The sequence below is a fragment of the Rhinopithecus bieti genome, unplaced genomic scaffold (genome assembly GCF_001698545.2).
Source record: "Rhinopithecus bieti isolate Rb0 unplaced genomic scaffold, ASM169854v2 scaffold_61533, whole genome shotgun sequence".
Taxonomy (NCBI): domain Eukaryota; kingdom Metazoa; phylum Chordata; class Mammalia; order Primates; family Cercopithecidae; genus Rhinopithecus; species Rhinopithecus bieti.
Genome location: NW_016823925.1, coordinates 59,022 through 84,222, shown reverse-complemented (window position 1 = coordinate 84,222; position 25,201 = coordinate 59,022). Strand labels below are relative to the sequence as shown.

At 47.6% G+C, this 25,201-nt stretch overlaps 1 protein-coding gene across 26 annotated transcripts in view; it reads left to right on the top strand.

The window, feature by feature from the left end:
- The window catches only part of MADD (MAP kinase activating death domain), a 61,609-nt gene that overhangs the window by 3,656 nt on the left and 32,752 nt on the right, over positions 1 to 25,201 (top strand). For 10 of the 26 annotated variants that reach the window (XM_017862037.1, XM_017862050.1, XM_017862034.1 and 7 more), the window contains 22 exons: positions 782 to 931; positions 1,513 to 2,109; positions 3,143 to 3,446; positions 3,974 to 4,105; positions 5,629 to 5,742; positions 6,464 to 6,544; positions 8,674 to 8,852; positions 9,794 to 10,029; positions 10,233 to 10,389; positions 11,273 to 11,376; positions 11,470 to 11,660; positions 12,036 to 12,289; positions 12,539 to 12,678; positions 13,537 to 13,638; positions 16,068 to 16,127; positions 16,493 to 16,595; positions 16,965 to 17,151; positions 17,247 to 17,397; positions 17,708 to 17,914; positions 20,984 to 21,084; positions 22,921 to 23,004; positions 23,321 to 23,479. In XM_017862037.1, coding sequence (XP_017717526.1) covers positions 870 to 931; positions 1,513 to 2,109; positions 3,143 to 3,446; positions 3,974 to 4,105; positions 5,629 to 5,742; positions 6,464 to 6,544; positions 8,674 to 8,852; positions 9,794 to 10,029; positions 10,233 to 10,389; positions 11,273 to 11,376; positions 11,470 to 11,660; positions 12,036 to 12,289; positions 12,539 to 12,678; positions 13,537 to 13,638; positions 16,068 to 16,127; positions 16,493 to 16,595; positions 16,965 to 17,151; positions 17,247 to 17,397; positions 17,708 to 17,914; positions 20,984 to 21,084; positions 22,921 to 23,004; positions 23,321 to 23,479 — 3,705 coding nt within the window. In that variant the 5' untranslated portion in view covers positions 782 to 869. Of the gene's footprint in view, positions 1 to 781; positions 932 to 1,512; positions 2,110 to 3,142; positions 3,447 to 3,973; positions 4,106 to 5,628; positions 5,743 to 6,463; positions 6,545 to 8,673; positions 8,853 to 9,793; positions 10,030 to 10,232; positions 10,390 to 11,272; positions 11,377 to 11,469; positions 11,661 to 12,035; positions 12,290 to 12,538; positions 12,679 to 13,536; positions 13,639 to 16,067; positions 16,128 to 16,492; positions 16,596 to 16,964; positions 17,152 to 17,246; positions 17,398 to 17,707; positions 17,915 to 20,983; positions 21,085 to 22,920; positions 23,005 to 23,320; positions 23,480 to 25,201 lie in introns of those variants that run through there. The other 16 variants (XM_017862032.1, XM_017862038.1, XM_017862051.1 and 13 more) reach the window with 9 other exon arrangements.

Here is a 25,201-nt window from a genome sequence, read left to right as displayed (position 1 = left end):
CATGGTTAACTAGACAGTCTATGTGGTAGTTTCACATCAAGCTGAATGCAGATTGTTGAAACAGAATAATTACGTTTCCATCCAGACCTAGAAGTGCAGATTAGTGGTAGTTGAGGAGTCTGGTTTGATCCTGATCCACCCTGGAGGGGTCCTGAGAGTGACTTCAACTTTTGTTACAATGACTGAGTCCAGATTAGACGGCCTAGGTCTGTTTTTCAGAAACAGAGCCCCAGGTGTTAAGCTGGAAATGAAGTCGTTGGTAGGGATAGGTAGGTGAACCATTATTTATCTATTTCTTCTTTTTTTTCTTGAGATGGAGTCTCACTCTGTCGCCCAGGCTCAAGTGCAGTGGCGTGATCTCGGCTCACTGCAGCCTCCGCCTCCCAGGGTCAAGTGATTCTCGTGCCTCAGACTCCCAAGTAACTGGGATTACAGACGTATGCCATCACCTCTGGCTGTTTTTTTTTGTATTTTTAGTAGAGATGGGGTTTTGCCATGTTGGCCGACTGGTCTCGAACTCCTGACCTCAGGTGATCCGCCTCAGCCTCCCAGAGTTCTGGGATTACAGGTGTGAGCCACTGTGCCCTGCCTATCTATTTTTTAACATTTTATTCTGTGAGCTCATAAACCTAGACACAAGGCTAGGTAAGTGTCAAGTTCTCCTATCATTAGTATGAAAGTGGAAGACCTTCTGACCTCTGCCCCTGGCCGGGAAGAAGTTGAGAGGGATGAGTCCCTTAGGCACAGCAGTGGATCTTATCAGTACTTTTTTTCCTATTAGACTTCGGTTTTCAGAATTCCTCCCGGGAATGCTGACTCCTTGCTTGGTGCCCTGATGCTTCTCTGAGATGAACTGATGAATTGGAACCATGGTGCAAAAGAAGAAGTTCTGTCCTCGGTTACTTGACTATCTAGTGATCGTAGGGGCCAGGTAACCAAGAAGAGATGGACTTTTGTCTTAACATCTGGGATAGCCATAAAACCTGCAGTTGTTCCCCTCTCCAGTTTCCACGTTGCTTTGCATAGCTCATTTTCCCCTGTTATTTTACCCTGATGGGAGCGTTGAAGCCAATAGGGAAACAACAAAGTCAGGTGGATTGAAAGCAAAACCCCGCTCTTAACTAACATCTTTGTGATGTTGAGCAAATACACCCTTTATATCTTAGTTTTCTTATTTTGTAAAAGGAAAAGTACTTTAGAAGCTCCTCCTCTGTGTATGCTTTTTTGGTAATTTATTAGCTAATTCACTTTAAAAGATGTTAATCATCTTCAGGTGCCAGTGATAATTTTATTGTCAAAATCTCTTGTTTCAGAATAGGTGTCTTCATGACAGTGCAGACTTCACTTAGGCTACCAGCTCCATATGGCAGGCAGCACCCATATTTTCCAAGGTGTTATAGTCAGATTACTTTATCCAAAATAGCATCTTGAGCTTTATTCATCGACGGTGGTTAAAATGTGATCGCCCATTCCATCCCTTCAGGCTGCTGCATTTGTTTTTATGTTCTTCAGGCACCCGAGCAGTGACAGCGTGGCCCAGACTCCTGAACTGCTACGACGATACCCCTTAGAGGATCACGCTGAGTTTCCCCTGCCCCCAGATGTCGTGTTCTTCTGCCAACCCGAGGGCTGCCTGAGCGTGCGGCAGCGGCGCATGAGCCTCCGGGATGATACCTCTTTTGTCTTCACCCTCACTGACAAGGACACTGGAGTCACGCGATACGGCATCTGTGTTAACTTCTACCGCTCATTCCAGAAGCGAATCCCTAAGGAGAAGGGGGAAGTGGGGGCAGGATCCCATGGGAAGGAAGGAACCCGCGCCACCTGTGCCTCAGAAGAGGGTGGCACCGAGAGCTCAGAGAGTGGCTCATCCCTGCAGCCTCCCAGTGCCGACTCTACCCCTGATGTGAACCAGTCTCCTCGGGGCAAACGCCGGGCCAAGGCGGGGAGCCGCTCCCGCAACAGTACTCTCACGTCCCTGTGCGTGCTCAGTCACTACCCTTTTTTCTCCACCTTCCGAGAGTGTCTGTATACCCTCAAGCGCCTGGTGGACTGCTGTAGTGAGCGCCTGCTGGGCAAGAAACTGGGCATCCCTCGAGGCGTACAAAGGTACGGTTTGCTGCTGCTGCCCAATGGGAGCATTTTAGAGATTCCATGTAATTGGTCTTTGAGGGGCATAAGAAATTTCCTCTGCAGCTCAAGGTCCTTCAGACCTATCTAAGCATATTTAGAGTAAATATTTTTTCTTTTGGAGACGGAGTCTCGCTCTGTTCCCCAGGCTGGAGTGCAGTGGTGCGAACTCAGCTCACTGCAACCCCTGCCTCCTAGGTTCAAGTGATCCTTCTGCCTCAGCCTCCCGAATAGCTGGGATTACAGGTGTGTGCCACCACACCCAGCTAATTTTGGTGCTTTTAGTAGAGTCAGGGTTTCACCATGTTGGCCAGGCTGGTCTCAAACTCCTGACCTCAGGTGGTCCATCCACCTTGGCCTCCCGAAGTGCTGGGATTATAAGCATGAGCACCATACCCAACCAAGAGTTAATCTTTTTTTTTTTTTGAAACGGAGTCTCGCTCTGTCGCCCAGACTGGAGTGCAGTGGCAGGATCTCAGCTCACTGCAAGCTCTGCTTCCTGGGTTCACGCCATTCTCCTGCCTCAGCCTCCCAAGTAGCTGGGACTACAGGTGCCCGCCACCTCGCTCAGATAGTTTTTTGTGTTTTTTAGTAGAGATGGGTTTCACCATGCTAGCCAAGATGGTCTCGATCTCCTGACCTCGTGATCCGCCCGCTTCGGCCTCCCAAAGTGCTAGGATTACAGGCTTGAGCCACCACGCCCAGCTGAGTTAATCTTTACTAAGCAAAAGACTCTGCAGAGTTAAACCTCCTTCCAAAATTGTGTTTAGAGTAATGCTGTAATTTGATGTTTAATGGTAGTTAGGACAATAAGTTTTACCCAGTATATATTTTTACATTTGCTCTTGCTGTTGTATATATCTTCTGGTCCTATCTGAGCTCAGAGACTAGGCTTTCCTAATGATGCTCCTTTTCCCTTTGTCATCGTTAGAGCCTCTGTGGTGCTACTGGGTTGCAGTGGGGTATCAGCTCCTGATGCTAATGTGTCTGGTTCCTGCTGTCTGCTTCTCAGGGACACCATGTGGCGGATCTTTACGGGATCGCTGCTGGTGGAAGAGAAGTCAAGTGCCCTTCTGCATGACCTTCGAGAGATTGAGGCCTGGATCTATCGATTGCTGCGCTCCCCAGTACCCGTCTCTGGGCAGAAGCGAGTAGACATCGAGGTCCTACCCCAAGAGCTCCAGCCAGCTCTCACCTTTGCTCTTCCAGACCCATCTCGATTCACCCTAGTGGATTTCCCACTGCACCTTCCCTTGGAACTTCTAGGTGTGGATGCCTGTCTCCAGGTGCTAACCTGCATTCTGTTAGAGCATAAGGTGAGAGGCCAGCTTCCTAGACCTTTCTAGGGGAGGAACTCTTAAATATGCCAGTGGCCAGATCATGAGCTCTTGGAGGACAGGGACTACATATTTTTCATCTTTTTGTGCTCAAGAGGTAACATGATGCCTGGTATATAGCAGGTATTCCGTAGATATGGGTTGAATTAAGATACTGGTATCGTGGGATGTATTCAGAGGGTTTACCATTCATTAGGGCTTATCCTTAATTGTACTGACCTAATTCTTTGGAAATATCAGTAGTTCTGTTTCAGTGAGTAGTCCTGGGATGGGCAGTACAAGAACTAGGAAGGTAAGGGAGTGATTTGCATATCTCAGGTGAGGGAGGATCACCATTCTGCCTGAATTGGGAGGTGGCAGGCATAGTGGGGCAGAGGGCAGTGCGAAAGACAAAGCTGGAGCTGTAGGCATGGTGAACTGGAAACCAAGTTGTAATGTTGGAAGCTGTTTTCTTGTAAACCTTATTTTATGTTTTGGAGTGATTCTTACTGGGTGGCTCATGACAGGTGGTGCTACAGTCCCGAGACTACAATGCACTCTCCATGTCTGTGATGGCATTCGTGGCAATGATCTATCCACTGGAGTACATGTTTCCTGTCATCCCGCTGCTTCCCACCTGCATGGCATCAGCAGAGCAGGTGAGTCTCAAGGCGTCTTCGGCTTTGTCACCTCTGTCTTCCTGAAGGAGGAGGCCTAATGCTCAAAGAAGTTGTAAGTGAGTGCTGGTCCTCAATCCTTTGTCATAACTTATTTGTCTGCAAAATCTGACAGATTTGAACTGATCTGGTGGCAAAGCTTATGCTATTTGTAGTTTTTATTTGTCACAACAAATGTTAATGACTGTAGGCTACTGGCTCTACTGCCGCGGGTGTTACGTAATACAGTAGTTCCTCCTTATCTGTGGAGGATATGTTCCAAGACCCCCAGTGGATGCCTCAAACCACAGATGGTTCCAAATTCTGTAGATGTTTTGTTTTTTTCTATACATACATACCAATGATACAGTTTAATTTATGAATTAGGCACAGTAAGAGGTTAACAATTTCTCTTTGGGCATATATTTGGTGTTTTTTGGAGACAGAGTCTCCCTTTGTCCCCTAGGCTGGAGTGCAGTGGCACAGTCTTGGCTCACTGGAGCCTCCGCCTCCCGGGTTCAAGTGATTCTCCTTCAGCCTCCCTAGTAGCTGGGATTACAGGCACAGCCACCATGCCCTGCTAGTTTTTTGTATTTTTAGTAGAGACAAGGTTTCACCTTGTCTTGAACTCTTTTTTTTTTTTTTTTTGAAACGGAGTCTCGCTCTGTCGCCCAGGCTGGAGTGCAGTGGCCGGATCTCAGCTCACTGCAAGCTCCGCCTCCCGGGTTTACGCCATTCTCCTGCCTCAGCCTCCCAAGTAGCTGGGACTATAGGCGCCCGCCAACTCGCCCGGCTAGTTTTTTTTTTGTATTTTTAGTAGAGACGGGGTTTCGCCGTGTTAGCTAGGTTGGTCTCGATCTCCTGACCTCGCGATCCACCCGTCTCGGCCTCCCAAAGTGCTGGGATTACAAGCATGAGCCACCACGCCTGACCTCTTTGGACATATATTTGGCTTCTCTTTGGCATATCCCAATTGCCAGCATCAGTACCCTTGTGCTTTGGGGCCATTATTAAGTAAAATAAAGGTTACTTGAACAGAAACGCTGAGATTGTGCGACAGTTGACCTGATAACTGAGATGGCTACAGGTGAGTAGTGTATACAGCATGGATATGCTGGACACAGGGATGATTCATGTCTGAGTGGGACAGAGCGGGACAGCATGAGATTTCATCATGCTTCTCAGAACTATTGTCCTGGACTTCAGATATGATCAAGCTGCAGTTTAAAATTTATGAATTGTTTATTTCTGGAATTTTCCTTTTAGTATTTCAGACTGCAGTTTACCTCAGGTAACTGGAATCACAGAAAATGAAACTGTGGATAAGGAATACTACTGTATACAAAAAAATGTACCATGTGACCTTTCAAAAAATCTGAAAAATTCTGAATTTTCAAATGCATCTGGCCTCAAGGGTTTTGTAAAAGGGATTGTTTCTGCATTTCCTTATCTAGAAGAATCCGGACTTGATAAGTGCTCGTGATAGGTTTCGTCTTTGTTTTTCACCTTCTGTATCATTTCCACAGCTGCTGTTGGCTCCAACTCCGTACATCATTGGGGTTCCTGCCAGCTTCTTCCTCTACAAACTGGACTTCAAAATGCCTGATGATGTATGGCTAGTGGATCTGGACAGCAACAGGGTGAGGTTCTTCACTGAGGCATTGTAGAGTCTGGAGGAGGACTGCATTCTAGACCCAGTCCTGGGATATCTGTTTTTCTAGATTCCTTTCAGGAATGTTCTAAGTTGTTGGATAATTTCTATTGTGAGACTTACTGAAAATTTTTTTTAAATGCTCCTTTTACCTTATTGGCCAAATAAGCCCTTGGTTAGGTCTCAGAGAATTTTAGGATTTATTTTTGCCAGAATTAAGTGGTGCCCCCACCATATCCTCCAAGAGCAGTCAGACAATTAAGATCTGAAGACCGTTACATGTGTTATAGATGATCTCTTAATGGTTTCCCTGAAGTATAGTTTCCAGTAAGAAACTGTCTTTCAATGCAGGCTTAATGAATTATTTGACCATTTTGCAATGTGAGTATATTCAAACTTTGGTGGGAAACCCTTATGTGTGTTCATTGTAAAACTTTAAAAAAATAAAAATAAGTGTAAATGAAATAAGTGAAAAGCAAAACCATAATCTTTTTATTTAGAGATAATAACCAATAGCATTAAGCTATATTTCTTTTCAGATGCATATGTATATTATATGTGTGTGTGTACATATCTTATTGTGCAGTTATATAACGTGTGTTCATTTATATAATAATATTGTATATACATCCTCTTTATTTACCCTGTGTAAGAGAAATTCCTGAGCAATAAACTCTAAAGTCACGTCTTTTATCATTTCTCTGGTGCAGGTGATTGCCCCCACCAATGCAGAAGTGCTGCCTATTCTGCCAGAACCAGAGTCACTAGAGCTGAAAAAGCATTTAAAGCAGGTACGTGAAGAATGAAGGAAAGGGGAGTAATAGATGCTGTGGGGTTCCTATAGGAAGACAGCTGTTCTCAGAGCCAGTTTCCTATCAAACTTCAAATGGAGTAGTTTTCTTCACCCTGGATGGCCTTAAGAAAAGGGATATCCCATTTCTGGGTGGCAGAGTGAATCTCAGTGTTTTTGATTCCAACTCATTTTATGCCTTACTATCTTCTAATGCTTATTATACTGTATAAAATAGCCTTTCACTCTCTGTTTCTTGTGTGTGTGCCACTCTCTATGGCCTCAGAACATTTTTGGGGGTCTTTTTTTTTTTTTTTGAGACAGAGTCTTGCTCTGTCGCCCAGGCTGGAGTGCAGTGGCGCAATCTCAGTGCACTGCAAGCTCCGTCTCCTGGGTTCATGACGTTCTCCTGCCTCAGCCTCCCCAGCAGCTGGGACTACAGGTGCACGCCACCACGCCCAGCTAATTTTTTTGTATTTTTAGTAGAGATGGGGTTTCACCGTGTTAGCCAGGATGATCTCAATCTCCTCATCCACCCGCTTCATCTTCCCAAAGTGCTGGGATTACAGGCATGAGCCACCGTGCCCTGCCGATTTTCTCAGTCTTGTTAGGCGGAAGTTAGTAGTGTGGACCATCTGGCTGCTTTTGTATCATCTTCTAGAGTTGATCCTCAGGTTCCTTTCTTCAAAAATTCCTTTCTTTGGCCGGGCATGTTGCCTCATGCCTGTAATCCCAGCACTTTGGGAAGCCGAGGTGGGTGGATCACAAGGTCAGGAGTTTGAGACCAGCCTGGCCAATATGGTGAAACTCTCTCTCTACTAAAAATGTAAAAATTAGCCGGACATGGTGGCGGACGCCCGTAGTGCGGCTGCTCGGGAGGCTGCGGCAGGAGAATTACTTGAACCCAGGAGGCAGAGGTTGCAGTGAGCCAAGATCGTGCCACTGCACTCCTGCCTGGGCCACAGAGTGAGACTGTCTCAAACAAACAAATTCCTTTCTTTGAGTAATTCCTCACATCCATTTTTTATTGATTTATTTTCTTCCTCTGCATGCTGAACACAGTACCTGAAGGTAACACATGACAAAGCTTGATTCCCTTCCCCTGCCTTATGTCTTGTGTAGGAACACCAGTAGATAGCACTGTGTTTGTTTTTAGGACTCCCTGCTCTCATTTGAAGGGCCTTTAGAAATCTTTTTCTGTGTTGTCTGAAGTACTTAGTAGTACCTCTAGATGCTATGTTTGGGTTTAAATGGGTCGTTTTGTATCATCCCTCTCACCTCAGTTGCTTTATCACTGCTGATATAATATAATACCTTGTTACTGCAGAGTCTAGTGGGAATTTTAAGTCCTGACCCCGTGATCCACCTGTCTCGGCCTCCCAAAGTACTGGGATTACAGACGTGAGCCACTGCACCCGGCCAAGAATTCTATTTTAAATGTTTGTAGGAGCTAAGATCCTTGGACTCATTGATCCTGTGTTCTAACTCCTGTTATTTAAAGTGTGGTTTATGGACCAGCAACATTAGCATCACTAGGGTTTGTTAAAGTGCAGGATCACTCCAGGCATATTGAATCGGGATCTGCGTTTTAACAACCTCCCCCAGTGATTTCTCTCCTCTCTCACATTTGAGAAGCACTGCTGCCCTCGACCAGTGGTCTTCACCCTGCCCCATTGAGCCTCTGAGGGGCCGATTTAGCTTGGGATCCCTGAGCATGTGAGGCTCTGCTTCCTGTGTCCTTCAGAGCAGCTATGTTTTCAAATTTCCATTCTGTATAGTTTCACATAGATTCCAGTTTTAAAAAACATTTAATGACTATAATAATTTTGCAAATGGCTGTCCTGGACTTCAGATAAGATCAAGTTGCCTTGAACTAGGTTGTCTTCAGATGGAGAGCTACATATTTCAGACTGTTTTCTAAAGGCTAGAGTATTGGGATTTTTGTTTCAAAGATGAAAGGTCTGAAATGGGTTGACCATGATTTGCAAATTAGCACTGTTCTTTGCTGCAGAACTTTTTGACCAGAGAATACGAGGTAGAAGACTTTAGGAAGGCTCTCTTCTTGGAGTTGAGATTGGCTAGCTGCCCAGGAACGTACCTTGTATAATGGATTTTCTTGTTGTTCCACAGGCCTTGGCCAGCATGAGCCTCAACACCCAGCCCATCCTCAATCTGGAGAAATTTCATGAGGGCCAGGAGATCCCCCTTCTCTTGGGAAGGCCTTCTAATGACCTACAGTCCACACCCTCCACTGAATTCAACCCACTGATCTATGGCAATGATGTGGATTCTGTGGATGTTGCAACCAGGTAAGACAAAGCCGACTTTATAATCACAAGTTCTTAAATTGATCTCTTTGCTCTCTAAGTGACCTTAGGGCAGACTATTTCCCTGAACCAGGGTTTCTGTTTATTTTGAGATGGAGTCTCACTCTTGTTGGAGTACAATGGCATAGTCTCAGCTCACTGCAACTTCCACCTCCCAGGTTCAAGTGATTCTCCTGCCTCAGCTTCCTAAGTGACTGGGATTACAGGCACCTGCCACCACGCCTGGCTAATTTTTATATTTTTAGTAGAGACAGTGTTTCACCATGTTGGCCAGGCTGGTCTCGAACTCCCGACCTCAGGTGATCCGCCCACCTCGGCCTCCCAAAGTGCTGGGATTACAGTCGTGCGCCACCGCACCCAGCCCAGGGTTTCTTTATATATAAAATATGTGCCATATTTGGTTGTTATTTTCCACCTTGGTAAAAGCAAAGTGAAGAAATAGTAAACCACGTGCTCAGGATGAAGAGGGGGCTGATGATTCTTTTAAGATATCTCTCCCCGGCCGGGCACGGTGGCTCACACCTGTAATCCCAGCACTTTGGGAGGCTGAGGTTGGCGGATCACGAGGTCAGGTGATCGAGACCATCCTGGCTACCACAGTGAAACCCTGTCTTTACTAAAAATACAAAAAAAATTAGCTGGGCATGGTGGCGGGTGCCTGTAGTCCCAGCTACTCGGGAGGCTGAGGCAGGAGAATGGTGTGAACCTGGGAGGCGGAGCTTGCATTGAGCCGAGATCACGCCACTGCACTCCAGCCTGGGCAACAGAGCCAGACTCCGTCTCAAAAAAAAAAAGTGTCTCTCCCCTTGATGTTGGAAGCCTGTTAAGTGATGGCTTTAGGAGGTGTTCTGAGACTTTAGATCATGGGAATCCTTACCCTTCAGGGCATGGGTCTCAAATTATCTCATCATCTCCTTCCCCAGGGTCGCCATGGTACGGTTCTTCAACTCTGCCAACGTGCTACAGGGATTTCAGATGCACACACGTACCCTGCGCCTCTTCCCTCGGCCTGTGGTAGCTTTTCAAGCTGGCTCCTTTCTAGCCTCACGTCCCCGCCAGACTCCTTTTGCCGAGAAATTGGCCAGGACTCAAGCTGTGGAGTACTTTGGGGAATGGATCCTTAACCCCACCAACTATGCCTTTCAGCGAATTCACAACAGTGAGTCCACCTGCCCTCTGCTCTGCTCTGCCTTCTGCCTCTGTCCTCCTGATGGACTTTGATTTTTCCTTTGCTAATCTTTGACCTGTGCCTTCTGTCCTTGCTCTGCTTTAGACTTTTTCCTTTTTCCTGCCCTGCTTTCAGGCATTGCTTGCCTTTTTTTCCTTTTTGCTGACTTTCTATTCTTTTCCCTCATGGGGTAGATATGTTTGATCCAGCCCTGATTGGTGACAAGCCGAAGTGGTATGCTCATCAGCTGCAGCCTATCCACTATCGTGTCTATGACAGCAATTCCCAGCTGGCTGAGGCCCTGAGTGTACCACCAGAGCGGGACTCTGACTCCGAACCTACTGATGATAGGTGAGCATCCTTAGGGCAGCAAAAAGGTTTTTAAGGTGAAGAGGCTCTCACTAGCCCTTCTTTAGCACAGAAGAGGCAATCTCATAGGCTTCCCATATCAGTATTTTTTTTTTAATTTTATTTCTTTATTTTTTTTCATGTGTAACAGAGTCTTGCCGCTGTGTCACCTAGGCTGGAGTGCAGTGGTTACGTCTCAGCTCACTGCAACCTCCGCCTTACAGGTTCAAGTGATTCTCCTGCCTCTGCCTCCCAAGTAGCTGGGACTACCTGGCTAATTTTTGTATATATACATTTTTTGAGATGGAGTCTCGCTGTGTCTTCCAGGCTAAAGTGCAGTGGCATGATCTTGGCTCACTGCAAGCTCCGCCTCTTGGGTTCAAGAGATTCTCTTGCCCCAGCCACCCGAGTAGCTGGGATTACAGGCACATGCTATCACGCCGAGCTGATTTTTTGTATTTTTAGTAGAGACAAGAGTTTCACCGTGTTAGCCAGGCTGGTTTCAAACTCATGCCCTTAAGTGATTCACCTGCCTCGGCCTCCCAAAGTGCTAGGATTACAGGCGTGAGCCACTGCGCCCGGCTACTTTTTGTATTTTTAGTAGAGATGGTGTTTCACCATGTTGGCCAGGCTGGTCTCAAACTCCAGACCTCAGGTGATCCACCCGCCTTAGCCTCCCAGAGTGCTGGGATTACAGGCGTGAGCCACTGTCCCAGCCCCCATTATCAGTCTTTATGCTTTGGTTGACTGTTTTTCTTGGCTTCCTTATTTGATTTGTTCCCTGGCCTTGAGTTCAGAGTGCTCCCCCTTTTATTTTTCCTGGTGCTGATTGCAGGTGTTCTCCCTGCCCCTTTCTGTTTTGTTTTCTATGCAATTCACTCTGCAGTGGCAGTGATAGTATGGATTATGACGATTCAAGCTCTTCTTACTCCTCCCTTGGTGACTTTGTCAGTGAAATGATGAAATGTGACATTAATGGTGATACTCCCAGTAAGTGTGCTTGGGGAGATTGGCCAGCCCTGGGCAGGGGTTGGGCGTCCAGGGATGGGGTGGTCTATACCTGCCTTCCTTGGATTTTGGCAGATGTGGACCCTCTGACGCATGCAGCACTGGGGGATGCCAGCGAGGTGGAGATTGACGAGCTGCAGAATCAGAAGGAAGCAGAAGAACCTGGCCTAGACAGTGAGAACTCTCAGGAAAACCCCCCACTGCGCTCCAGCTCCAGCACCACTGCCAGCAGCAGCCCCAGCACCATCATCCACGGAGCCAACTCTGTAAGTGAGGAGCGGTGGATGAGTGAGAACCATGGCCTGGGATGTGGGCCTCATCTATTAGGAAAGCCAGGCTGTAGCTATTCATTTGCTTCTTCTCACACAATTTTCTCATCTTCCTCTTCGTGGGCCCTAGAGCTTAGAGCCTAAGAGACCTAGTTTTGACCCCAAAAGGAGTTCATCAGGCTTTGTTCAGAGTACAACTGTGATCCCCCTTATAGAGTTTGTGGGGACAGAGAACAGGTGCCACAGAGATCGTTTCCCACACATTCCTTAGGCTAGAAATCTGACAGGCCTGGTCCAGCGCTGCCAAACTGGGATTACAGGAAGATACCATTGGGCACCAGGTAACCACTTTTAATTTCATGTGGCCTTCAGGAACCTGCTGACTCTACGGAGATGGATGATAAGGCAGCAGTAGGCGTCTCCAAGCCCCTCCCTTCCGTGCCTCCCAGCATTGGCAAGTCGAACGTGGACAGACGTCAGGCAGAAATTGGAGAGGGGTCAGTGTGCCGACGAATCTATGACAATCCATACTTCGAGCCCCAATATGGCTTTCCCCCTGAGGAAGATGAGGATGAGCAGGGGGAAAGTTACACTCCCCGATTCAGCCAACATGTCAATGGCAATCGGTGAGAGCCTGGGGATCCCTTCTAGATGGGTGACTGAAGGACCTCACCTCAGTGGACCCTGGGCGAGGGTTAATCAGAAAGTCTAAGTCTGAATGCTCTCGTGGTCCTGCCATCCCCAGAGGGTGGTGTTTTGATCCAGGGGTTTAGGAATTACAGGAAGGGAGCGGCAGCTGCAGTGTAGCATAAGGCTCATACTCCCAAGGTCAAGTACCCCTGCCTGGGGCTCATAGGTGCCACTGTGCATTCAAGGGCTCAAAAGCTGCTGCGGCCCAACAGCTTGAGACTGGCAAGTGACTCAGATGCAGAGTCAGACTCTCGGGCAAGCTCTCCCAACTCCACCGTCTCCAACACCAGCACCGAGGGCTTCGGGGGCATCATGTCTTTTGCCAGTAAGTGCCTTGAGCTGTCTCTCTCATTCCTGTGTTCCATTTTCTCTACAGCAGAGCCTGACTATCGCACTTGTTGTTTAGAACTTCACATGTAGGGCTAGGTTAGCATTAGCAAGCTCTAATTCAGTCATTTGGGTGATACTGAATAAGGTGTTTTCAAGTGAGGGCAGTAAAGGACAGGGACAGGTTAGTCATTATCATTATGCATGGACGTTTCAGTCTATTTCAGATAAGAGCTGGATGGGTAACTGGAAAACAGGCAGGAAATTCAGGATCACACACTTGTACTTATATTTAGCGGAAATACTCTGGTCAAATTTGATTTGAGTCCATATCTGGTATCTTCTTTGCCTCATAACGGACTCTTCCATGAATGTGCTTTGAAATCGATACGAGATTGAATTTTGTGCTTAGAGAGTATTTCCAGCAGTGTGGGGTGGTATCAGTTAAAGATTGAAGACAGACTATGGACTAGAGAGAGCCAATGTCAAGGATCCCTGTTATCGTGAGTTTCTTCAGCAGCCAGGGAGGGACAGTGCCAGCTTCAGACCAGAAGCCCGTTAACTGCCAGCTTTCGTGCCAGCTTTCGTGCTCTGCAGCAGTAGATGAGAGACTCAGATATTACCATGTGAGGTGGACAGAGAAAGCTGTTACTAGGTTTTGGCTGCTCCTGGCAATGGCTCCATTGTTTGCCTGGAGTTAGACTTGATCCTTTCTAAGACAGATCAGAGATGATCTGATCCACTAAACTGGGATTGTGTTTGGAAAGGAGGGAGGTGCAGATGCTGATAGTCATTAGTCCAATGCTTTGATTACTTACTCTGCCAAGTCATCACTCTCACACCCTCCCCTTGATAGGCAGCCTCTATCGGAACCACAGTACCAGCTTCAGTCTTTCAAACCTCACACTGCCCACCAAAGGTGTCCGAGAGAAGGCCACACCCTTCCCCAGTCTGAAAGGTAACTACAGCCTTCCTTTTGCCAAGCCAGGTTTCTCCGGGAGATATTTTGGGCTGTGGGTTCATGTCAGGAGCCCTGCGTCTGGTGAATCCTTTGACCTGGTTGTCGTCCCTCATGTTGCTCCTCATGGCTTTCACTGCACATCCTGGGCTCCAGTGGTTGTCAAATGGAAACCATCTTCGTAGCTAGAGAGGCCCTATTATGTCATTTAGGACAATGGCAGCTGTGGGATTACTGCTGCTTCTTGGGAGGACCCTGTCAGGGTACGTGATTAACACAGAGATCATCAGCTGCCCCCAGTCGTCTGCTGGGTTGCCACTGCATGAACTTAGGACAAACTCCATGCCAAGGAGCTGGCCCACCAGAGAATGGTTATGGAGAGCCTGGCAGCATTTATAGAGCACAGCCTCTCACCTCTCACGCACTCATAAGCCTGTCAACCCAGGGCTTGTGAGTGCGCCAGGTAGTATTTGTTAGTTTCTAGGGTCAGTTAAGACCTAATTTGAAAGCCAGGCGCAGTGGCTTATACCTGTAATCCCAGCACTTGCACTTTGGGAGGCCAAGGCGGGTGGATCACGACGTCAGGAGATCAAGACCATCCTGGCTAACATGGGGAAACCCCGTCTCTACTGAAAACAAAAAAAATTAGCCAGATGTAGTGGTGGGCGCCTGTAGTCCCAGCTGCTTGGGAGGCTGAGGCAGGAGAATGGCGTGAACCCGGGAGGCGGAGCTTGCAGTGAGCTGAGATCCGGCCACTGCACTCCAGCCTGGGCGACAGAGCAAGATTCCATCTTAAAAAATAAAAAGACCTCATTTGAATTTGGCTTGTGCCATCTGACAGTTTCGGGGACTTTTCTGAATTTGATTTTTTTTTTTTTTTTTCCCTGAGACAGAGTGTCACATCCCAGGCTGGATAGAGTGCAGGGTGGTGATCTTGGCTCACTGTAACTGCTGCCATCCAGGCTCAAGTGATTCACATGTTTCAGCCTCCCGTGTAGCTGGAATTACAGGTACACGTCACCTCGCCCAGCTAATTTTTGTATTTTTAGTAGAGATGGGGTTTCACCATGTTGGCCAGGCTGGTCTTGAACTCCTGACCTTGAGTGATCTGCCCACCTCGGCCTCCCAAAGTGCCAGGATTACAGGTGTGAGCCACCGCACCTGGCCTGATTTTTTTTGTTTTCTCTGGATGGTGTGCCGAAATATTTAACTGGTAGGAAGTGCAGTGAGAAGCAACCTCATGTATTCTATTTTTTTTGTTTTTTTGAGATGGAGTCTTGCTGTGTTGCCCAGGCTGGAGTGTAGTGGCGCAATCTCGGCTCATTGCAAGCTCTGCTTCCTGGGTTCACGCCATTCTCCTGCCCCAGCCTCCCAAGTAGCTGGGACTTCAGGCGCCTGCCACCATGCCCAGCTAATTTTATGTGTTTTTAGTAAAGACAAGGTTTCACTGTGTTAGCCAGGATGGTCTCAATCTCCTGACCTCGTGATCCACCCGCCTCGGCCTCCCAAAGTGCTGGGATTACAGGTGTGAGCCACCACGCCCGGCCAACCTCATGTATTCTTTAACTGACCTCTCATTCCTATTGGTAAAAAATGTCAGGTTACTTGAGTGCAGTACCTCACACCTGTCATCCTAGCTGCTTGGTAGGCTGAGGCAGGAAGTTCACTTGAGCCCAGGAGTTTGAGGTACAGTGAGCTATAATTAGGCCAGTGCACTCCAGCCTGGACGACAGAGTGAAACCCTATCTCTAAAAGAAACCAACAGAAACAAACAAACAAACATTGTCAGGAGCCTAAGGCGTGTTCTTAGGTGGTGATGGGAACATTGGATAAATGGGCAAAGGGACATCAGAGCTGGTAGTGTAAGGAGCGAACTAGCACTGCCAGGGAATCCACATGTGGCTGGGTAGGCTCGGGATGGAAGGGTGTCAGTGTCACTGGCCTTCGTTTGGTACATTTGAAGAGGAGAGCGATTGAAACTCTTTCATTGCATGCTGATGCATTGTCGCATTTGCTGCACTTACCCTCTCACCCACCTCCCATCCTCATACCCTGACCCCCACTCCCAACAACAGCATCTGCAAGATGGGTCGCTTCCCTGCACATGCCCTCAGGCCCCTGACCCCCTGTGCTGGATGTTTTCTGAAAACCAGCGGTCCCTCTTTCATGCATGTGTGTGTTCAGTACCTGAAGCCTCATTTACCCGCCCCTGGCTTTGAGAGGCCACAGTCTTAAGGATGGTCTTTTCTTAGAGCCTTGGTTGTCTCCTGGTCACTTGGCTTCCAGCTCTGAGGTGCCCGAGAACCAAGGTTATGTGCATTCCTCAAGCTTTGGGAGAATGCTCAGATTATCTGGCTTACTGCTCCTCGGAGGGGTAGAGGGGTTGCGGTATTGTGGTGCACCTACTAATTGTGTATTTTGTGTCCCAGTATTTGGGCTAAATACTCTAATGGAGATTGTTACTGAAGCCGGCCCCGGGAGTGGTGAAGGTGGGTCTTGCCTGTGAGCTGTGCATGATCTTTTTTTTTTTTCTCTAGCATCTTCTGTGCCTGCCTGAGGGCCATCCTTCTCATGGAGCTAGCAGCATCACATGAGTGACCTGCTTGCCCCGTCCCCCGTGACGCCCATGCTTGCCCATGGGGCGTGCTGCTGGTGCATGTGGAGTGGCCTGAGTCTCCATCCCCACCTCCTCCACATTGCCATGGCTGGTTTCTACCTACGTATGATGCCTTGGTGCTACCCTCCCCCAGCCCTTCTGAGGAACGGGCGTGGAACATGGCTACTCAGGGCTGTGCTGGCATGAGCTCCTGCACTATAATAGTGATGTCTCTCATTCCTGCCTCCCCTGCCACAGGAAACAGGAGGGCGTTAGTGGATCAGAAGTCATCCGTCATTAAACACAGCCCAACAGTGAAAAGAGAACCTCCATCACCCCAGGGTCGATCCAGCAATTCTAGGTAATAAATGGTAGAGCTGTTTTAAAAGTTCTCAGGTAGAGGTGGGGTGATTCCTCTGCAGAACTTTAGGGATAGAGTGGGAGAGAAGCTCTCAATGGGGTAGATGTAATCAATTTCTTGCCAGCACTTCTCGTTCTGGCTTGATCTCCATGCAACTGAAAGCTTACAGTGTTGAGCGGGGTGAATCAGCAGTGGTGGGTATTTGGGCAAATCAGGTTCTCCGGAGAGCTGGGGGATGTGGTGGACTTGGACATTCAGAGTCGTGGCTTTGTGTTTTACCCGTGGAGGCAGGCATCTAGTCTGGGTGAAAGGTGGGGGGTGCTCTGCAAAGGAGCTGGTGACCACAGAAGCGGTGTGTGGACCCTGTAGTGAGAACCAGCAGTTCCTGAAGGAGGTGGTACACAACGTGCTGGACGGCCAGGGAGTTGGCTGGCTCAACATGAAAAAGGTGCGCCGGCTCTTGGAGAGCGAGCAACTGCGAGTCTTTGTCCTGAGCAAGCTGAACCGCACGGTGCAGTCAGAGGACGATGCCCGGCAGGACATTATCCCGGATGTGGTCAGTGTTGGGGGTAGGGAGTCGGAGTAACTGGGGAGAGGGATGTGAATACCAAAGGCAATTTGCCAACGCTAGTCCCTGGGTTATTGTTGCAGGAGATCAGTCGGAAGGTGTACAAGGGAATGTTAGACCTTCTCAAGTGTACAATCCTCAGCCTGGAGCAGTCCTATGCCCATGCGGGTCTGGGTGGCATGGCCAGCATCTTTGGGCTTCTGGAGATCGCCCAGACCCACTACTATAGTAAAGGTAGGGATGGTACTTGCTGGGCACCATGCCATCCCCAACTCTCCCACTTGTCTCCCAAACAGAAAATATATTTGTCCCCAGGACAGGTTTCCCAGTGCCATGCTGCTTCCCATCAGGCTTTGGGGTTTTATTTTCTAGTGCATGTTTATATGTAGTGAGTGTTTTTTGTTACGAAAAGTAAGACATCAGCTCATCTTTCCCTGAACTCTTTCCATTCCACACCCTTCTGTATCCTGGCTCCTCCCACCTCATGTCTGCGCCTTGATTCCTACTCACTACTTCTCTTGACCTCTTGATTTTTTTCCCTCAGAACCAGACAAGCGGAAGAGAAGTCCAACAGAAAGTGTAAATACCCCAGTTGGCAAGGATCCTGGCCTAGCTGGGCGGGGGGACCCAAAGGCTATGGCACAGCTGAGAGTTCCCCAGGTGGGACCTCGGGCACCAAGTGCCACAGGAAAGGGTCCTAAGGAACTGGACACCAGAAGTTTAAAGGAAGAAAATTTTATAGCGTCTATTGGTATGTATCAGTGTGTTTGGTGCAGTAGAGGGGTCTTGGCTTCTTAAATATCCCTTTCTCCTCAATTCATCCAGAATCCTGCCTTTCTCTGCCCCATGCTTTGCTTCCTAGAGAGAGAAGGGGACCTGTGTCCATTTCTAGTGGTGTTTCTTTGTACTTCTCTAGTCTTTATATTTCATCCGCAGCCACCCCTCACCCTGTTTCTTAGAGGAAGAATGGAGGTTTTATTTAGAGGGCCAGTAAGGCTTACTGCAGGGGGTGTGAGCTGTACTCCTGGCCGCTCTTTTTGTTTACATCTGCATTTCTTCACGTAGTGGAGAGAATTCCTGGGAGTGCTCAGGAAGTTTATAGATGCATCTTTGGGCTATACAAACAACATTTGTGTCTCTGAAGCCAGTGTCCTCCCGTCCAGCCATTACACTGCTCTGGAATGTGCTCCTCTGGGGCATGTCTGGCAACCCCATTTCCCTGGGTTCTGGATCTTTGAGGTATAGGTTTCCAAGTCAGTTCTTTAAACGCTTCCTCACCGGGCTTGATTAAAATCTCGTTTACATTTGGTGTTTCTCCATTCCCACAAAGGCAGTGTCTTAGTGAGCTTTGTGGGCATCACCTCTGTTTGGCTCACTCCCTGCTTGACCTTGAGTTATCAAGGTTGGATCTTTCTTTTTCTGGTTCTAGGTCCCTAGGCACTCTGCTTCCAGCTGATGTTTCATTGCCATGGCCATTAGCAGTTGCCATATGCTCCCATAAATGGTGATGTGGAACTGATTCCTTTTTACGGGAGCTACACTTCCCTAGCCAGCAGAATATTATTCTAGTAGCAGTCAACTCCTGGCTTTCTCCTGCCTCATATGATGTTCTAGAAAAAGTACTGACCTGCTAGTATGGAGGTCTGGAGTTTTAGTCCTGTATCAGCCTCCAGCTAGGAAAGCAACTTTGGGCAAATAACTTCTCCTCTCAGGGTCTCTGTCTCTTCATCTGGGAAATGAGGAAATCATACGGAAATAAGGAAATCATACTAAGTACACTTTGAAGTTCCTTCCAGGAAAAGAATTGCTGTGGTTGCCATTCTGTTTTCCTCTGTGAAGATGCTGGTCTTGACCATTTTATGTTCTCTGTCACCTCAGCTGGAAGCATTTTTCCAGATTGCTGGTTGGTAGTGCAGGCACTGGCTCTGGGGGTGAGTTGGTTTCTTGAGGAGCAATGAGGAGGGGTGCGAACTGCCTGCATGAATTGGCTTTTGTCCAGTCCAGTGAATCAAACAGATTGGTGTTCATGCTTCTGAAACTCGGGCCTCTTGAGGTGTTTGTCTGTCTCATCTGGAATCTGTAAAAATTGTCCTTCCCCAGCTCATTTGGCAGAGAGAGTGTGGCATGGTGGGAATTTAAATGGATCCTAAGTTACATGATCTTGATCAAGTGCTCCAGCCTCTTTAGGACCAGTTGCCTTATGCAAAAATGAAGGAGCTTTGTTAAGGGCCCTTCCAGCTCTAACATTCTGCAGGGTTTTTACTGCCACATTGGGATTGGAATTAGAAATTTGGAATCTGTTCATGAGTTTGGGTGGAGGGGTTAGATGTCTTGTTTTCTGCCCCTTCTCCCCATGAAGATATCTTTGTATCTCTTGGTTGGTAATCCAGTGCCTGAGACTGAATTGACTTGGGTGGGTGGGTTTCCATTTCATCTGTCTGACCAGCCTCTGACTCTCTGTCTTTCTCTCCTGCTTGCATTGCATCTGGGGTAGAATTGTGGAACAAGCACCAGGAAGTGAAAAGCAAAAGCTTTGGAAAACAGAGTAAGGAACAAATGCCCTTTCCTGTTCCCAAGTCTCCCATACCTGCCAACTCCCCAGGCCCAGTTGGGGCAGGCTCCCTTTGTCAGCCCCACCCCAAATTTGTTCTTAGAGGGTGTTTGGAATGGCAACAGGTAGGTAGCATGTGACTCCTAGGCGTGTGGCACGTAGGCCGCTTCTTTCCTCCTCCCCTCGTGTCAATCAGGTTATAACCAGGTGTCTACTGAATACAATTCCCCAGAACTTGGTTCTCTGTTGCTTCAGAGTTGGTGGGGAGAACGTTTGCCTATTTTAGTGCCCCCCATTGGCTGATATCTCCCTCACCTGTTAGAAGGCCTGTGGGCACAGTTGGCAGAGATGGTTGCTGTCCCTCCATGTTGAGTCTGTAGCTGCCCAACTCTGGTGGCTTGCCTAGGCACGCTTTCTTGCTTTCTGTCATTCTGTCCTTCTGCCATACCATTGTGGGTGGGTGGGGGACAAGGGGGGTGGTTTGTATCTCAAACGTAGATGGAGGCAGGCAGTGCCCACCAAAACAGCTGGTGTTTCTTATCTCATCGGGCCCAACCTTTTCTACCTCCTTTAGACACATTTGTTTGGGAAGCATTAAGTGACCTGGGGACCGTAAAATGGTTTCAGGTACCAGCAAAGCTCAGACTCTGAGTGCCATGGAATGTGGTTTAGACATTTGTTTGTGGAACTTTTCTTTTTTTTTTTTGAGATGGAGTCTTGCTCTGTTGCCCAGGCTGGAGTGCAGTGGTACGATCTTGGCTCACTGCAGCCTCTGCCTCCAGGGCTCAAGCGATTCTTGTGCCTCAACCTCTCGAGTAGCTGGGATTACAGGCATGTGCCACCACGCCCGGCTAATTTTTGTATTTTTTGGTAGAGACAGAGTTTCATCATGTTGGCCAAGCTGGTCTCAAATTTCTGACTTCAGGTGATCCATCTGCCTCAGCCTCCCAAAGTGATGGGATTACAGGCGTGAGCCACCATGCCCAGCCTCGTGGAGCTTTTTTGTTTTAAGATGATTTGCTCATAATTTTCTCAGGTTGAGAAGATAACTGGAGAACCCATTGGGACTAGGTCTGATTTGTCTTACTTCGTTCTTAAGGCATCTGGGGACCTCTTTTTCCAGTGGGTCCTGAGTCGGGAGTAGTCCTTGGAAAGGTGACTGGGATGGGCTGAACAGGTCTGGGACCAGCCTGTGCTGCTGTCCCACCCCCTTTACCAGCCTGCCCCTAGCCTTTGTGCACGGAGTAACAGAAATCTTCCCCTACTCAGGGCCTGAAGTTATCAAACCTGTCTTTGACCTTGGTGAGACAGAGGAGAAAAAGTCCCAGATCAGCGCAGACAGTGGTGTGAGCCTGACGTCTAGTTCCCAGGTTTGTGACAACCTTGTTGAAAATTACGAGGATTAAATATGCTGTCTCAGAATACTTCAAGTTAAAAAAAAAAACAAAACGGCCAGATGGCCGGGCACAGTGGCTCATGTCTATAATCCCAGAACTTTGGGAGGCCGAGACGAGTGGATCACCTGAGGTTGGGAGTTTGAGACCAGCCTGACCAACATTATGAAACCCCGTCTCTATGCAAAATACAAAATTAGCCAGGCGTGGTGGCATATACCTGTAATCCCAGCTACTTGGGAGGCTGAGGCAGGAGAATCGCTTTGATCCGGGAGGCGGAGGTTGTGGTGAGCCAAGATTACGCTATTGCACTCCAGCCTGGGTAACGGGTGAAACTCTGTCTCAAAAAAAATTAAATAAAAGTAAAAAAAATAATAGCCAGGTGCAGCGGTTCATGCCTGTAATCCCAGGACTTTGGGAGGCTGAGGCAGGTGGGTCACTTGAGGTCAGGAGTTGGAGTTCGAGACCAGCCTGGCCAACGTGGTGAAACCCCGTCTCTACTAAAAATGCAAAAATTAGCCAGGTGTGGTGGTGGTCACCTGTAATCCCAGCTACTCAGGACACTGAGGCGGGAGAATCACTGGAACCCGGGAGGCAGAGGTTGCAGCGAGCTGAGATCGCCACCGCTGCGCTCCGGCTTATGCCACAGAGTGGGACTCCGTTTCAAAAAAAGAAAAAAATTAACAAACTCAAAACAATATAAATACCTAATGATAAGGAATTGTTAAATAAGTGTAATAGATCCATGTAATGCAATATTAGTATCCATTAAAGGTTGTGCTTTCAAAAATTTAGTGACATGGGAAAATGTTTGACAAAGCTGCATATAGTGTGATTCCAATTTTATTTTTTATTTTTTGTTTGTTTTTGTTTTGTTTTTGAGACGGAGTCTCGCTCTGTCTCCCGGGCTGGAGTGCAGTGGCCGGATCTCAGCTCACTGCAAGCTCCGCCTCCCGGGTTTACACCATTCTCCTGCCTCAGCCTCCCGAGTAGCTGGGACTACAGGTGCCTACCACTTCGCCCGGCTAGTTTTTTTTGTATTTTTTTAGTAGAGACGGGGTTTCACCGTGTTAGCCAGGATGGTCTCGATCTCCTGATCTCGTGATCTGCCCGTCTCGGCCTCCCAAAGTGCTGGGATTACAGGCTTGAGCCACTGCGCCCAGCCCCAATTTTATTTTTAAAATGTATTGAGAAGAAACTGAAAGGAAATATACTAAAAACAGTGCTTAACGTGGGAGGTGGATTTACAACTTGTTCTTATTTCCTTATTCTTTCATGTATTTTCTACAGTGAGCATGTACTTTTTTAATGCATTGTTTTCTGTTTCTTGTTTTTGAGACAGGGTCTCACTCTGTCGCTTGGGCTGGAGGGCAGTGGTGTGCTCTCAGCTCACTGCAGCCTCAACCTCCTGGGCTTAAGTGATGCTCCCACCTCAGCATCCTGAGTAGCTGGGACCACAGGCGCCCACTACCAGGCCTGGCTAAGTTTGTGTATTTTTTTGTAGAGATAGGGTTTCACCATGTTGCCCAGGCTGGTCTCCAACTCCAGGGCTCAAATGATCCTCCCACCTCAGCCTCCCAAAGTGCTAGGCTCACAGGCGTGAGCCTCTGTGCCAGGCCTATTTCTTTTTTTTATTATATAAGTTGTACATATTTTATATTCCGGAATATATTCCGGAAACAAAAGTTGCTCGTGACTTCTCTAGGGATGATAACAGAAGGGTGGGGATGGGGAGAAAGAAGGTACAGTATTTCTGTGGGAAACTGAGAGGAGATTGGACACCTCCCCTAATGTTCCTGTGTCTTGTTTCAGAGGACTGATCAAGACTCTGTCATCAGCGTGAGTCCAGCTGTTATGATCCGCAGCTCAAGTCAGGATTCTGAAGTTAGCACCGTGGTAGGGGAACACCACACTGACATCTTGGTGGGTGGGGTGTGGATTTCCCCTTTGGAAAAGGGCTCTACTTTCTCTTTGGAGGCTGCTCTGAGTCTCAGGTCAGCATGGTTCTCATGGTGGAGAGGTTTACCATCATAAGTGTGTGTATACGAGATTTCACCCAGAGCTTCTCATCTTATAAAGAAGGTACTTCCAGAGGCTGTCTGACAGACCTTTGAAATTTATACTTTTTTATGGTGGCAGGGAGCTCTAGCAGCTTGGCATTTCTGGGGCCCATCCCTGGGGACTATCTCTTACTACCTTTTTTCCTTTCCAGGTGAGTAATAGCTCTGGAGAGACTCTTGGAGCTGACAGTGACTTGAGCAGCAATGCAGGTGATGGACCAGGTGGCGAGGGCAGTGTTCACCTGGCAAGCTCTCGGGGCACTTTGTCTGATAGTGAAATTGAGACCAACTCTGCCACAAGCACCATCTTTGTAAGCTTTGTTTGCTAACAAAAGAAGACCATTTCTTTAATGGGGGAGGGAAGCAGGCTAGAAAAGAATGAAAGTTAAGAGACACTAAAGAGGTGAAGGTTAAATAAGGAAGAGGTAATCCTCATATATTTGGCTGTAAGGAAAACATTTCTTAAGGCTTTTTTTCAGTTGTTTGACTTAAGATCTGGGACTCTTAGAACCCTCTTCTGACTCGTTGATGAGTTATGCTCCCTGCCCAGTCAGATAAGGGCTTCGAATCCTATGTAGTATTAATCCCCAGGTTTAACACAGGCAAAGTAATACCTTTGTGGTATTTGTCAGGACAATTACAGCTCTCATTTAGTACCAGTCTGTTTCTATGGAGTATCCAGTTTTATTTTGGTCTCTGCTCTATTTAAATAGCATCTTAAAATAGCATTCTATTTTAGTATATTACTAACAGTTATTTGAAGTTTTCATTCATTAATAAACATCCATGAAGTGATTTACTAAGTGCCAGATTTTGCGCTAAAGAAACAGGGATGGGCTGGGCGTGGTGGCTCAAGCCTGTAATCCCAGCACTTTGGGAGGCCGAGACGGGCGGATCACGAGGTCAGGAGATCGAGACCATCCTGGCTAACACGGTGAAACCCCGTCTCTACTAAAATACAAAACTAGCCGGGCAAGGTGGCGGGCACCTGTAGTCCCAGCTACTCGGGAGGCTGAGGCAGGAGAATGGCGTAAATCCGGGAGGCGGAGCTTGCAGTGAGCTGAGATCTGGCCACTGCACTCCAGTCCGGGCGACAGAGCGAGACTCCACCTCAAAAAAAAAAAAAAAAAAAAAAAGAAACAGGGATGAAAAGGCATAATTTTACTCAAGAAGTTTGTGATTCACTATATTGCTGTGAGTAGTCTCTTCTAATAGTTGAGAGGAACAATGCCTTAGGAAAAAAGAACTTCCCTAGATCACACAGTAACCCTGTGATCAGCTGGAAGGAGATGAATTCCTTTTAGTCCTTACCTTAGACATCTGGGTTTTTTGTTTGTTTGTTTTACACAGGGTCTCACTCTGTTGCCCAGGCTGGAGTGTAGTGGCACAATCACTGCTCACTGCATCCTTGACCTCCCAGGCTCAAGTGGTCCTCCCACCTCAGCCTCCCAAGTAGCTGGGACTACAGGCATACACCACCATGCCTGGCTAATTTTTTAGTCTTTTGTAGAAATTGGGTTTCCCTCTGTTGTCTAGGCCAGTCTCAAACTCCTGGGTTAAGTGAGTCTCCTGCCTTGGCCTCTCAAAGTGGCATAAGCCACTGTGCCCATCCTCTGCTTTTTAATGTATATGTGCCTCTATAGGCTGTGTTAAAACACTGATAGACTTGCCACTTTATTAAACGGAGATGAGAATGGATGTTCTCTATAAGAGCTTATAGGCATGGGTCCTTATCTTTGGCCCGTGGGGTGAAAGGAGGAAAAATTTAAATGAAACCAGCTATTTAAGACTGGTAATCATTCCCACCCGCAGAGCCTTCTGTATGTGTTTTTAATAGGTTCAGTGACCTCCCAGAGTGAAGATTGGGAATAGGATTGAGAGGCTCTTCAAGTTGATGGGCCTTCACTCTCTCTGAGTCTAAACAGACTGGTTGGTTGATTGAATGATTAATTGATTTTTCTTTTGTGCTGACAGTTTATTAGGGGTTTCCTTTTTTTTTTTTTTTTTTTTTTTTTTTTTTTTTTTTTTTGAGA